General features: G+C 34.4%; 1 protein-coding gene across 6 annotated transcripts in view; it reads left to right on the top strand.

Moving 5' to 3' along the window:
* Positions 1 to 15316, top strand: part of PDS5B (PDS5 cohesin associated factor B) — a 195900-nt gene that overhangs the window by 152633 nt on the left and 27951 nt on the right. For all 6 annotated transcript variants that reach the window (XM_023250592.2, XM_023250593.2, XM_023250605.2 and 3 more), the window contains exons 22-24: positions 7095 to 7163; positions 8731 to 8867; positions 11454 to 11577. In XM_023250592.2, coding sequence (XP_023106360.1) covers positions 7095 to 7163; positions 8731 to 8867; positions 11454 to 11577 — 330 coding nt within the window. The remainder of the gene's footprint in view (positions 1 to 7094; positions 7164 to 8730; positions 8868 to 11453; positions 11578 to 15316) is intronic.

Below are 15316 nucleotides of genomic sequence, written 5' to 3' on the forward strand. Positions count from 1 at the left end.
AGCTGTCCAGTTTTCCCAACACTCTTTATTGAAGAGACTGTCCTTTTCCCATTGTATATTCTTGTGTCCTGTGTCATAGATTGTGTGACTGTACTAGAAGCACACACACACACACACACACACACACACACACACACACACACACACAGGTTTACATCTGGGCTCTCTATTCTGTTGATCTCTTTGTCTGTTTTCATGCCAGTACCATGCTGTTTTGATTACTATAGCTTAGTATAGCTTGAAATCAAGGAGCATGGTGCTTCCAGTTTTGTTGTTCTTTCTCAAGATTGCTTTGACAAGTTTTGATATCTAGTAACATAAGTCCTCCAAATGTCTTTAATGACAACTGCTGCTGTTGCTGCTGCTACTACTGCTGCTTCCTTGTTGTCATCAGTAGCTTTTTCAAGATTGTTTTGGCTATTGTTAGCCTTTTGCATTTCTATCTAAATTTTAGAATCAGCTTGTCAGTTCTCCCTATACTTCACCCTAACTGGCTGGAATTTTGATAGGTATTATGTTGAGTTATAAATTTTATTCATCATCATTTTAATACCACTTTTCATTCAGTGAACATGGATTTATAATCTGAGCTTTCTGTTTCACGAAGATGGTATATGTCTTAGTCTTCAATTTCCCGGGATAAGGTTTCTTAAATTTTTGTGTGGATGTCTTATCTTTCTTAACTATGTTCCTAGGCATTTTATGTTATTTGATGCTATTGTAGATAATATGCTTTTTAATATTTACCTGCTAACTGTATATTGTTGGGATATGGATGTAAAGTTTCTTCTCTTTTATATTGACTTTTATCCTAGGGTCTTGTTAAAGGCAGTTTGTAATTCTACCAGTTAGTTTTTGCATTTGTGGGGTTTTCTCTTTTCACAGTCATGTCATTTGTTCATCGAGACAGCTTTAACTTTTTCTTTTCCATTCTTAATGCTCTTTATTTCTTTTTCTTCCTCATGCCTTGGCCAGGACCTTCAAAACAATAGAAGTGGTGATAGTTGACATTTTTATCTTCTTCTCAGTCTTAGAGAGGAAGATGGACTATTGGTAATCAGTAGAGGACTTGAAAACTTCATCTAAATGACATAACGAGGACACTACAGTGAATCTTGTCCTGGCATATATTCTTTCAACTTCGTCTTTTATTTAGAGTAGTCTGTTTATATGTAATGTAAATAGTGATTTGGGTTAATTTGCCATCTAATTTTTATCTTAAGTTTGTTCTGTCATTTCCGTATTCATTTTACTCTTCTTTCCTTGTTTTTGATCAAATATTTTATTCTGTTTTCCCCTTTACTGACTTGTTTTTTACATTTTCCTCTTCTTTTAGTAGTTGCCCTAGAGATTACAACATTCTTCCTTGACTCACTGAAGGCCAGTATTAATGAGTCTGTTTTAAACTTTCAGGACAATAGGTTCAGTATTCTTAAGAACTTTAGCATACTTTAATTCCCTTCATTTCCTGATGCTTTTTGTGCTCTTGTACACATAGGACCATTACTGTTGTGATTTTATACAGTTAATGTTTATTTAGATTTACAACATATTTTTCCTGTTTTCTTGTTTTTCATTCCTTTTTATTTATGTGATGATTTTCTTCCTACTTAAAGAATTAAAGTAGTATTTCTTTAAGTGTGGATTATTGTGAATTCAGTCTCTTGGGTTTTATTTGTCTGAAAATGTCTTTTCTTTGCCTTGATTTTTTTAAAGGATATTTCCTCCAGGTTTAGAATTCTACACAGATATGGTTCTCCCCTTACCATCATCTTCTATTTTCTTACCTTTTCTCTTGAAATCAGCTGATGGCCTTGTTCCTTTGAAGATTTTCTTTTTGCTTTGAATGCTTTTAATTTTTTCTATTTTGCATTGGTTTCCAGTTTCACTAAGGTGTGCCTGGATGTGCTTTTCTTTATATTTATCTTACTTGGGGCTTGTAGATCTTCTTGAATGTTTAGCTTTGATATCTTGCATAAATTCTAAAAAATTTTTGTTTCATATTCTCTTTCCTCTCTTACTGTAGTTCTAATCATGCACTGTAAACATACAATTTATTTTACTATGATACAGTTTTTTTTGACACCTTCATATACTTTTCTCCCTGTTGATGCTTCAGTTTTGTTTTCTTCTGACCTGCTCTTCAGATTTGTTTAATCTGTGTTAAGCCCATGCACTGAATTCTTAATTGCATTTATTTTATATTTCAATTTTATAATTTATTTGTAGCTTTAAAAAAATTTTTTTAAGTTTTTTTTTTTTTAGATGTTTATTTTTGGGAAACAGAGTACAAGCGGGGCAGGGTCAGAGAGAGACAGAGACACCAAATACGAAACAGGCTCCAGACTCTGAGCTGTCAGCACAGAGCCCAACATTGGGCTCGAACTCATGAGACATGAGATCATGACCTGAGCGGAAGTCAGCCACTTAACCCATTGAGCCACCCAGGTGCCCCCCTGTAGTTTTTAGTATAGCTTTTAGTTCCCTGTCAGAATTCTCTATCTTGTCATTTAATTATTGAACTTCTTTAATTATGTTAATGTTGACATCAGCCTTAATTTCTACATCACCTGTGGCTCTTTTTGTCTTATCTGTTTTGTTTTTTTTTTCTCTTTTTGGTAAAATCTTGTCCTATACAAATTTTTTAAAATATTTATTTTGAGAGGTGGGGAGGGGCATAGAGAGAGGGGGACAGAGGATCCAAAGCAGAGAGCCTGATGTGAGGCTCAAACTCCCAAACTGTGAGATCATGACCTGAGTGAAAGTTGGACACTCAACCTACTGAGCCACCCAGGTGCCCTGTACATGTTATTTTTGATTGAGTGGTAGATTTTGTGTGTGAAAAATGTTACAGATAATTTGAGGCTCTGAATAATTTTGTAATTCTTCTGAAGAGGATTTATTTTTCCTTCTGATAGGTAGTTGAGCTGTTGTCAGATCACGTTGGTCGAGTCAAGAATGCACTGTTTGGAAGCTAGACTTCAGTTTCTGACAGGCTGATTCTTTTTCTGATCACCTTTAGGTGTAGGGTGTATTTGTTAGGGATCCACCTAGATGTCCAGCATGTTTTATAGGGACTCTGTTCTTTATTGGGCCCAGAATTCCAGTTTTTTCCTTTCCACCTCTGTGACAGTGATGAAAACATTGCTTAATTGTCAGTTTCTTTCCCTTTTAGAATCAGTTATCAGTTTTTATGAGAAAAGCAATCCTAGGGCCAGTCTCAAATCTCTTGATTTCTCTCTTCTTTTGAAACTTTATCCTGCAAATTTTCACTGCTTTGGTAGCTCTTTTATCACCTTAAAACTGATTTTTTTTTAAAAAAGATCTGTTATCTAACCTTTCTGTTTGTTCCAAGGAAGATGGTTCAAAAAGTCTAATCAGCTTTTGTCAGAAACAGAACTTTTCACCTTTTTTAACCCATTAATTTGTCTTATTTTAATGTTATTTTTGATCTGTATATATTTAACATTTCTGTAACTTGTTTTATAATAATACAGTGAACACTTATGTATTGTTAGCTCCTGGTTTATTACTCTCCAGACCTTTCCTTCTGTGTCTTCTCTGTCCCAGGTAACCACTGTGTTGAATTGGGATCTATTATTCCCCAACTAAAACAAAACACTTTACCACATGTATATCTCTAAAATACTTTAGTTTTGCTTATTCCTTTTTTTTTTTTTTTTTTAATAATGTTAGTTTATTTTGAGAGAGAGAGCCAATGCATAAGCCTGGGAGAGGCAGAGAGAGAGGGAAAGAGAGAATCCCAGGCAGGCTCTACACTGTCAGCATGGAGCCCAACGTGGGGCTCAGTCCGTATGTTTGAGTTATACCATATATATTCTTGGCTGATTTGCTTTTGTCATTACACATTTGTTTCTTCATATAATCCTTGTTATTATATCTAGCTGTACTTCATTCATTACTCTGCATTATGATATCAGTGTGTGAAATCACTTACATGTATTCTCTTAGTGGACATTTGGAATATTTCCATTTCTTTCCTCTCTGAAACAGTGCCCCTATGAATGTTCTTATAGAGGCCACCTGTTGCATATGAGCAAGAATTTCTCTAGGTTATCGTTATACAAGTGAAATTGATGAATCACAGTGTATACACACATTTAACTTTTCATTCCCAAATTATTTTTCAAAATCAGTGTTAAAACTTATTTTTTTTTAATTTTTTTTTTAACGTTTTATTTATTTTTGGGACAGAGAGAGACAGAGCATGAGCGGGGGAGGGGCAGAGAGAGAGGGAGACACAGAATCGGAAGCAGGCTCCAGGCTCTGAGCCATCAGCCCAGAGCCCGATGCAGGGCTCGAACTCACGGATCGCAAGATCGTGACCTGAGCTGAAGTCGGACGCTTAACCGAATGCGCCACCCAGGCGCCCCAAAACTTATTTTTTATTAGCAGTATATATACCCAGGATTGTCAGATCTTTTCACTTTTGCCCATTTATTAGTTAGAAAATACATTAAGACTCATTCTGGTCTTAATTTGCATTTCCCTGGTTGTTGATTAAGTTTTTATGTCTAGTTACTATTTACGTTGCCTCTTTCTGAAATTCCTTTTGAGGTCTTTTGCCTTTTTCTCTGAGCTTTTTGTCTTTTATAAGTAATCTTAACACACATTAATGCTTTTCTGGGTATATGTTGCAATATCTTGATAATAAATGCATAAAATCTCATTTATGGTGTGTCTTTACTCCCTTTGTGTGGTGTCTTTTGAACAAAAATTATCAATTTTAATGTAGCTAAATTTATTCCTTTCTTTTGTAGTTAGTGCTTTTTACATCTTTAAGAAAGCCTTCCCTACTCTAGTGTTACAAAAATAGTCTCCCATATGTTCTAAAAGTTTTAAGGTTTTCTTTTCACATTAAAAAAAATTTAATCCATCTGGAATTAATTCATTTGTTTGTATGCTGTGACTTTAAGGATTTCATTTCTTTTTTCTTCCATTAGGGCAACCAAATTTCCCATCATAAATTATTGAGTAATCTTTCCTTCTTCCAGTCCTCTGCATTGTAGCACTTATATTGTTTATACCCTCTGTTCTTTATGGATGCTTTGTTGGCTCATCTACAGGGTGTCTTTCCTTAAAGTTTTGTAATTTTCTTTGTAAAGAAAATTTTAAAAATTTTCTTGTAAAACTTTGTTAGGTACTTTGATTTTTTAAGTTATGTATTATATTCGTGGTTGATTTGGAGAATTATTTTATAGTTTGAGTCTTTTGTTCATTTTTCTTGCTAAATAAACTCTTTTCTCCTTATTTTTAATTTTTTCTGAAGAATGCCAGTCTTGATTATTAGAAATAAGAAAATTTCTAATCCTTAAATATTTTATCGCTCTACTAATTTCCTTATATTTCTATATGTGTTTCCTCTGCTTACCATTTTTCATCTCCACTTCGTATATCAGGTTTTGAAAGTGATATAGTCAAGTCTTCTGTGGTGATGACATTTTCTATCTTTTACTCTTTTTTTAAAATCATTTTTGTTTTGATTTATTTTGATATTCTGCTAGTTGTACAGATGTTCATGAATTTTATATCTTGCTGTGTTATAAGATTTAAAAAGCATATCAGTATCCTATTCACACCAGTGTCCCAATCAAATCCATATCCCATTTCATGCCTTTGATCTTGACTGATACATTTTTTCATCTTGTTAGTTGTACATTTACTCTGTCATTGATTTTATTGCATCTGTTTTGGATTTATATTATTTTGAACCATCTGAGAGTCTGTTGGTTTTATTTATAACTTTTTCTATTTTGTAATATATACTGATTGACTTTTTCTTATGAATTAAATATTTTAGTAGAATATATATTTGAATAATTCTTTCAAAATGGTATATAACTTGGAAACTTTCTCTGTGTCTTAGCTTGCTGAAAATATATTTTCCCTTATTCTTGAGTACTGGTATCCTATGTTTCAGGGCACTTGGCTGCAGAAAATTCAGAAAATTGTTTTTTGGCATCTAGTCTCAGCAGCTGAGAAATCTCAACTTGATCTGATTCTCACTTGTTTTTTGGAAGGTTTCCCCATGGAATCTTTGGGATCTTTTTGATATTCTTAGTTCAGAAATTTCATCAGAACATTTCTAATGTGATTGCTTTTTCATTATTTCCACTTTATACTTTGAAGGCATTTCTCAACTGAAGTGAGCCGAAAGCTGTATGTGTTTGACAAGTTTGCCTTCTGTATGTTGGGACCGCCTGTCCTGTTGCCCAAGAGTTACCTGAGCTGCCATTTGAGTTCTGTTTCTGAGTCTGCCTCTGGAAATCACTCCTGTCATCTGGCAGCATACTGGATCTCTAGTATTCCAAGATTGGGTTCAGCTCTCTTGTCATCTTACTTTAGTTCCCTGGCTGCCACTGTAAATTCACACGTATTGCAACGCCTGTCTTTGTCATCTCAGGATTGTTCTGTGATTGTGCTTAAAAAAACAAAAACAAAACAAAAAAACACCCAAACTTTTTTGGAGGATATTTCCTTCTGTGCTTTTATGGAGACGGAAACCTTCTAGCTCTGTTCATTTTTTTACTGTATATTTTTTGTTTTTTAATTTTCTAAGGTTCTGGCCTTCTCCTTGGCCCTTTTTGGTTTCCAGCCCTGCTGTGTATCTATTGCCATTTTGGTGGGATTTAGGTAGGAAGATATTAATGCATGTTTTTTTCTTACTTAGAGTCAACTGCAAGCCTTCCTAATTTTTCTTCTCAAAATTTTTTGTATATATCTTACCCCTTGTTTAAGAACTGCTTTTTGGCTCTGTTGAGTTTGATCCTAGTCTGTGCCAACTGCCTTAAATAGTTGAATCATTAGTCTCAAAGGGCTAAGTAAGGAAGCATATGTTTAAGTGGTTAGAGTTGGTCCTTCCTCACACTTATAAAGCATCAACTGCTGATGGATGTGTAAGTGCTATATGTGGGTGCTAGTGAAGATAAGTCAGCCTTTTTGAGAAATAGATGAGGTAGGTTAGTCATCTATAATGACCATCACTGCAGAAGATAAGACTTCATTCATTCACTAAGTATTAATTAAACATGAAAATTCTTATTTATGTTTTAATGTCCTTCATTTTTGTTTAGCTCCCAGGAAAAAAGACAACTAAGCTTTGGGTTCCAGATGAAGAAGTTTCTCCTGAGACAATGGTCAAAGTGAGTGATGTACATAGACCTTTTTATTTTAATACATTCACTAGATTGTATTATCATTATAGGTATTAAAATTCCTGTTATAAAGATATGGCTGTTAAAATCATCCAAGTGTTTATATTTATTATATGACATTATCCCATCTGCTTTTATAAAGTAATTTTTTTTTTATGTTTATTTATTTTTGAGAGAGACAGACAGAATATGACTGGGTTAGGGGCAGAGAGAGAGGGAGACACAGAATCCGAAGCAGGGTCCAGGCTCTGAGCTGTCAGCGCAGAGCTCAACGTGGGGCTCGAACTCATGAGCTGTGAGATCGTGACCCGAGCCGAAGCTGGACGCTCAACCGACTGAGCCACCCAGGTGCCCTCCATCTGCTTTGAGAGTAAAGAGCAGTTAATGAAAACCTGAGGCCTCATGGGCAACTGCACATAATCTAATGTGAAAAGAAAAAAAAAAAGTGTTTAAAACCGCCTCCATGTTGCTGCTTAGAAAAGACCATGCTGGTTTTCTCACGTACATTCTCCTATTCAGTAAAGACGGTCATCCAGGAGAAGACTATTCACCTTTTCTATGAGATTTGATAAAACTTTTTATTTTGATTTAAAAAACAATTCAACCCATTGTTCCTTGAAGTAGGAGTAATACATAAAAGATTATCCATCACTAGTGTAGAGAGTATTTATTAAAAGGATCTACAGTCTGTAATGTAGACCACATCTCATTCCACTGCCAGGAAAAAATATATTAGATACTGTTTTTCTAGTTGTGTTTCATATAAATCTGTTCGTGTTGTGTGTGTATGTGTGTACTAGTTTATATTTTATATTAGGAACTATTTTGTCACGTTATTCCAGCTTCAGATTTTGATGCTGTTTCTGCAGCTGGTGGAATGATGCTTGGTGCTTTTAGTTCCAGTATAAACCTGTTTTCTCAGCATTGGTCTCAGGCAGCAGTTTTTTGTAGTCAGGCAGCACTGGACTAGAAGGCAGGTGACCTGCACTTAAGTTCATGCTTAACAAATGCCCTTTGAGAGGGATCTGAAAAGTTTCTGCCATATACCATTGTTCTAGACCCACTTAGCTCCTGAGCCATAGATCTGTAAAAAACTAAGATAATAAGTGAAAACGAGGTAATATGCACCTCTTCAAAAAGGGTTGTTGGAAACATTAAAGGCAGTAACATATTTTAAAGTACTTAAGTACTTCATAATTATAAAATGTAGCACAAAAGATGGAATATAATTTGTAGTTGGGAACTTAACTTTTCTGACTAAGAAAGTTAGCATGATTTACCGTGGGGTCTAAGGAGTAAAGCTTATGATGGGGAAACATTAAACAAAAAGAACTAGTCTTTAGTTCTGTCATTCATTTGTCAGTTGCATGGGTGGGAGGGTAAAACATCTTTAAGGCATTCAGTTATCTTGATATATGCAGAAAAGAATGATTCTTTTTTCCTTTCCTTTTCTTAAAAAGCATCCATTGAAACCATTTCATTTTTTTGAAGGTTGATACAGAATTTTTTCTTTTAATGTAGCAATGTTGTATTTGTCAATTTGTCTTTTAAATAGATTCAGGCTATTAAAATGATGGTTCGATGGCTCCTTGGAATGAAAAATAATCACAGTAAATCAGGAACTTCTACCTTAAGATTGCTAACTACAATATTGCATAGTGATGGAGACTTGACAGAACAGGGGAAAATTAGGTATGTAATTATCATTTCAAAATTCTTGTGCAGTATTTCAATATCATGTGTAAATGTTTAAAAAAAATTTTTTTTTTAACATTTATTCATTTTTTGAGAGACAGAGAGCACAAGCAGGGGAGGGGCAGAGAGAGGGGGAGACACAGAATCCAAAGCAGGCTCCAGGCTCCGAGGTGTCAGTGCAGAGCCCGATGCGGGGCTTGAATTCATGAAACGCAAGATCATGACCTGAGCCGAGGTCGGACGCTTAACTGACTGAGCCACCCAGGCGCCCCCGTGTGTAAATGTTTAAAGGTCATTTTCTTTTTAAGAAAATAATTAGTATTTCCATGGAGATGTGCATATATTTTTATTATAATATGCTTTTATACAGTGGTTATTTCAAAATGGCAGTCATATGTCTGGGGCAGGGTATTGCTATACATATTAAAGTCTAAAGGAAAAAGAACACACTGGGTAGAAGACAAGTTATTGAATCTGTTTCCAGAACTATAAACCTAAATATATGCAAACTTAAAAATGTACTTGATTTAAATTAAATTATATAAACATACACACTTTGTTTTGTTTGAAATATGTAGTTGAGTATAGTGATTCAAAAATTGGACCCTGGAGCCTGGATTCAAATCCTGGCACCACCACTCACTAGCTAGTTAAATGACTAGTTAAATGACTAGTTAAATGACTCACTAGCTAGTTAAGTGACTTTAACTACTTTGTGTGTCTGTTTCCTCATTTATAAAATAGAGATAGGGACACCTGGGTGGCTCAGTCGGTTGAGCGTCCGACTTCAGCTCAGGTCATGATCTCACGGTTCGTGGTTCGAGCCCAGTGTCAGGCTCTGCGCTGACAGCTCAGAGCCTGGAGCCTGCTTCGGATTCTGTGTCTCCCTCTCCCTCCCTCCCTCCCTCTCTCTGTCTCTGTCTCTCTCTCTCTCTCTCTCTCTCTCCCCCTCTCCCCTCCCCCACTTGTGTGGGCACATGCACGCTCTCAAAAATAAATAAAATAGAGATAATGATTATAATCATTATAAGACATTATAATGTCTTGTCTAGCTATTATAATAGTCACTATTCATGTGCATATTTAGATTTCATCTCACCTGTTTTTATTCATGTTATTCTTTAATGAAATCAAATGTGTGTTTTAATTCTGCAAATATATGTGAATTGCATTGGTTCACTTTTTTTTTTTTTTTTTAATTTACATCCCGATTAGTTAGCATGTAGTGCAACAATGATTTCAGGAGTAACATTGGTTCACTTTTAAAACAAGTGTTTATATAGAAATTTGGTCTTCAAAAACTTAGTTGTAAAATATTGAATTTAATTATTTGTCTTTATTTGCACTAAATAAACTCCAGAAGAAAACCAGAATTTCCTTTAGTGGTGGTCGAGTGAATTACCTCATGATAGCTACTTGGAATATTGCTGTTGATTAACTGAATAGCACCTCGAGGACATGTAACTTTAGAACCTTATAAATGTTGACATGCATTCAGTCAGTATTTTTGCATAATCCTTAGAGAAAGGAGAGTCTTAAGCCAATTAGGTCATGAGATTGTAGAAGACCAAGAATTTGTCTTTTAAGTCACTCTCAGCGCTGTATATATGGTAGACACATACTTGTTTTATGAATATTAAATAATAATCTTTTACTGTGAAAGTACATGGGGAGTCAGTTTGTCTTTTAAATACATTAAGGCTATTAAAATGATGGCTCGGTGGCTTCTTGAAGTGAAAATAATCACAGTAAATCAGGATTTACTGTGTAATTCATCTGATATATCACTATATTAGGAAGAATTGTTTAGATGTATTTACTATTTAAGAATTTACTAATGTTTTAGGGGTGCCTGGGTTGCTCAGTCAGTTGAGCATCTAGCTCTTGATTTCGGTTTGGATCATGATCCAGGGTTCATGGGATCGAGCCCTGCGTCAGGACTCTGGACTGAGTGTGGAGCCTGTCTCAGATTCTCTTTCTCCCCCTCTCCCCCACTCCCCTGCTTGCATACTCTTTCTCTCTCTCTCAAATCATAAAAAAAAAAAAAAAAAGAAAAAGAAAAATTTTGCTGATGTTTGAGGTGCGTCCCATGAAGCAGAAGTTTTCTTAAATTTAAAAGGAGCTTCTTGGTAATATTTGAAAAGTTGAATTCTAAAAATTGTGATGTTTTCTGCTACACCTGCTTTCATTCTTCTTTTATACTTAGCACATTAGTTTTAGTTGACTGATTAACAAGTTAGGACATTTTTGTGCCTAATCTATAAGTAAACACATAACCAAAAAAAATCCATACCAGAAGACTTTAGCTAAACATACAAATATATTCTAAGCTTTAATCTTGGCTAAAGCTATTTTATGTAGAATTAAATGACTTCAGTATAGACTGTGTTCAGGAAAAGAACTTTGGAGTATTAGACACCATGTTCCAAAGTTAAGTAAACATAAGTGTTCAGTGTCACTGAATTGCCTTCTGCCCTTTTTTTGGCCACAGGAAATTTTTAAAAATTTGATGTAGCAAGTAGGAATGTTCTTATGCAGACATTTAGAAATCTAATTTGTAATTCTTTCTTATTTATTTTTTAGTAAACCGGATATGTCACGTCTGAGGCTTGCAGCTGGAAGTGCTATTGTAAAGCTGGCACAAGAACCTTGTTATCATGAAATCATCACATTAGAACAGTACCAGCTCTGCGCATTAGCTATCAATGTAAGGAAGATGGCCATATAGAATAGAACTTTATATGGTCTTTGACTTTTTAGGAAGAAAAAAACGTCCTCCATGATATAGAGATAAAAATGTTGAATTGTCTCCTTTTGGAAAATGTATGCATGAGAAACATTTCAGAGTTCTAAAACTGTTGTTTGAGTTTTGGGTTGCTAACATAATACATTCGATTCTCGTTATTTGTAGTAGTTCTATTCTACAGTCACCCCAACCACCAAATTAGCAAATACTGATCCATTGCTTCTAAGGGAAATACAGGGGTGGTTTCTCCAGGCCTCTGTTCCCAACATTTTTGTCAGTCTGTCAGTACATAACCTTGTTTTATGTGTGTTTCTATTTGAGGACATATGATTTAATATATAGTTGTGTCACTACCATTGAACTCATGACCAACAGAGTAACTGCTGCCTGAATAAAACTTTGCTAACATGTATTCTCCCTATGGCATATCACAACCTTCTTGCTTTTAGGAACACTGAACAGCACTATGCTTGGGAGCTCTTTTAAACAACAAAACCACCAACAAATGCACAAAAATGTGAAAAAATGTGGCACTAAATAGACTGTCAAAAGGACACTTGTTTACAATACAAGAGCTGACACAACAGGCCTTGCTTTGTTCAACTTCATTCAGATGGGATGTATGTCAGATGATTCAGATTGTTGCTTGTTCATTTACTCTCTACTGTATTGATTTACTCACTTTAAGTATTGATTTTGGGGTTACAAATAAATTGTAGTGAGTAGGTGAATTCACAGATTTGGAATGTGTAAATAATGAGAATTGAATATATTGAGGTCTTAAAAGGAATAAAAAATACAGACATTTACAGTTTTATAAAGATATGATACAGATTAATAAACATTTCTTATTTCTCCAGCCAGTTAAAATTTGAAGTTATTAACAGCGATACTAATGGATTCATTCTCTAGTCTTACAGATTTCATATTAGAGTAACATAGTATTTGAATCCTGTTACTTTGGAAGTTTTTAGCATCATTGAGAAAATTAAAAAGGACTTCCATAATGGAAAATATGATATTTAAATATGAGCTTTTCATTCATTTTTTTGGTCATTTTACACTTAATTTTCCTGTTCTTTTCCAAGTAGTCTTATGTATAAGAATTTGGCATTTATTTTAGGGATTATTGTAATTTTTCTTTCCACCCTTCCCTCTGCTTATTTTTAAATTAGTGCTTATGTGTAACTCCTAGCCATAAGCAATTGCCTGTTTTTTGTAATCATTTTGTCAGAATATGGTACTTTAGTCTTTAAAAAAGCTATTCCAGATCTCCAAATCTTGTTATTGTTTTGTTTTAGTTTTAGTGTTGTAATTCAGATATTATACTAAACCATTTGAAAATGAGATTTCGAGGAATCCATAATTTCCTGGTTTAGTTTTCCTCATTAAATTTTAGAAATAATCTTATTTTGCAAGAAAGTGAAAATTGTTTAAAAATATATATTAAATATCTTAGAAGAAAACCTTTGTAATTTTTTTTTTAGATTGGTGATACAGTCGGTTGATTTATCACATTCTTGGTCTGATATTTCTAAAAGTATTGGTGCTACCAGTTTTAAAGTGGAAACTGTTACAGAAGTATGGAAATACGTGAGAGAAATGGGCTTTGTTTGAAACTTATTGTGTGTAAAAAGTATGTACAAATCGTTAAATATTCACTATGTGTGAAAAGCATCCATACTTCTAGAGATTTTCTAGCACAATATATGTTATGTATTACTATCTCAGTCACCAAATTCCCAAGGTGAAAGTTCAGATTGCCTAAGTTTTAAGATTGCTTTGGAATACTGTTGACTATGGAACATGTGTTAATGGTTGAAAGTTAGTTATTAGCATATTCTCACAACTTACAGACATACGCAGTTACCCTCCTGAAAAATACCTTTCTGCTGTGCTTCTAAACCATGTGCTTGTCTCTTCTTTTTCAGTCTCCAAACCTCAAAGAGTAATCTGTATCTTTGTCTTTTTTACCCACTTATCTCTCAGTCCTCACTACTCACATTTTGGCATTTGCTTTTCTTATTTTTCCAAAAATGCTTTATTGAAGGCCTCGAATCCAGTGATACTAGTTAGTCTTCATTATTCATGTCCTTTCTGCATTATTTGACACAGCTCACTGCACCTTTATTCTTGAAATTCTCTCTGGTTTCTGTCTCCTGATTTTTGTTGTTCCTCTCTAACTACATTTTTTGGTTCTGTTTTCCTTTGAATGCATGTATTCTGTAAGGATTTGTTGATGACCAAATTTTCCACTTATACATTCTTTTTTAGCTATCTTATTTTCTTCGTAGGTGACCCCTGTACTAGCAACATTTTAACATTTTTGCAGGTCAGTCTGGTGCCACTTATAAGGCTAAACAGAAATTTCAAACTCTTATGGTCTGTGAATGTTAAGACTGAATTCATAATCTTTCTGAAATCTATTCTTTACTGACATGTAGAGCCTCAGTAAGCATTAAATAAATCTGAATGGTATTCTTAGATTGAAAAACATGATTTATATTTGACTATTTGCTTGTCCTTGTGCCTTGTTACAGAAGTGCAGATAATCTGTCCTGTGTCATATCTTTTCACTCATATCTTCTTAACTGTTCTTACCACTGTAATCATCATTAGCTTTCACCTGGACTATTGGGAGACTTTTCTGCTGTGGTTTAAATTTCCCTATCACAGTTCCAATCATATTATTTTCCCAGTCAAAAATATTTAGGGGCTTATACTTGTAAAAAAAAAAAAGAGAGAGAAAGAAAGAAAAGAAAGAAAAATTGCATGTATTTTACAGTTTGGCTGTTCAAACCCTTCTAATATTGTGGGTCCAAATATACACTTAAAAAATCTTGTTTAACCCACTACCCTTACCTACCTTCATTTCAGTGAAACTGAACAGTTTTTTTTCTTTTATGTGCCTGTAGTTTGCTTTCTTCTCACCCTCCCATTTCCACAAGTCCATCTCTGACCCTTTTTGCAAATCAAGGCTTAAACACAACCTTCTCCACAAAACTTGCTCAGATTCTTACAGCTGGTCTCATTTTTATTCCCCACAGATTTTATCTTCAGTCTTTTGATACATACATGCATCATGCTTTATTTATTTTTATATACGTCTGCTTTATTTCTCTTACTCGAGTTGAGTTCTTTAAAGGTAATATTGTGATTTATATATACAATGGAATACTACTTGGCAATGAGAAGGAATGAAATATGGCCTTTTGTAGCAACATGGATGGAACTGGAGAGTGTTATGCCAAGTGAAATAAGTCATACAGAGAAAAACAGATACCATATGTTTTCACTCTTATGTGGATCCTGAGAAACTTAACAGAAGACCATGGGGGAGGGGAGGGGAAAAAAAAAAAGAGAGAGAGGGAGCCAAACCATAAGAGACTCTTAAAAACTGAGAATAAACTGAGGGTTGATGGGGGGTGGGAGGGAGGGGAAAGTGGGTGATGGGCATTGAGGAGGGCACCTGTTGGGATGAGCACTGGGTGTTGTATGGAAACCAATTTGACAATTTCATATTAAAAAAAAAAAAGGTATCTCAGAGGTTCTTGTATATTTGAATAGAAAGTAAATCTGGGGAAATAGAAATTCAGTAATATGAATCTTAATATTATTTAATAATTAAGTATTTTAGAATTTGAATGCAATTCATGAAAAATTTACTTTGTACTGCTATCTGCTGTACGTTGTTTTAGGT

The sequence above is a fragment of the Felis catus genome, chromosome A1 (genome assembly GCF_018350175.1).
Source record: "Felis catus isolate Fca126 chromosome A1, F.catus_Fca126_mat1.0, whole genome shotgun sequence".
Lineage (NCBI taxonomy): Eukaryota > Metazoa > Chordata > Mammalia > Carnivora > Felidae > Felis > Felis catus.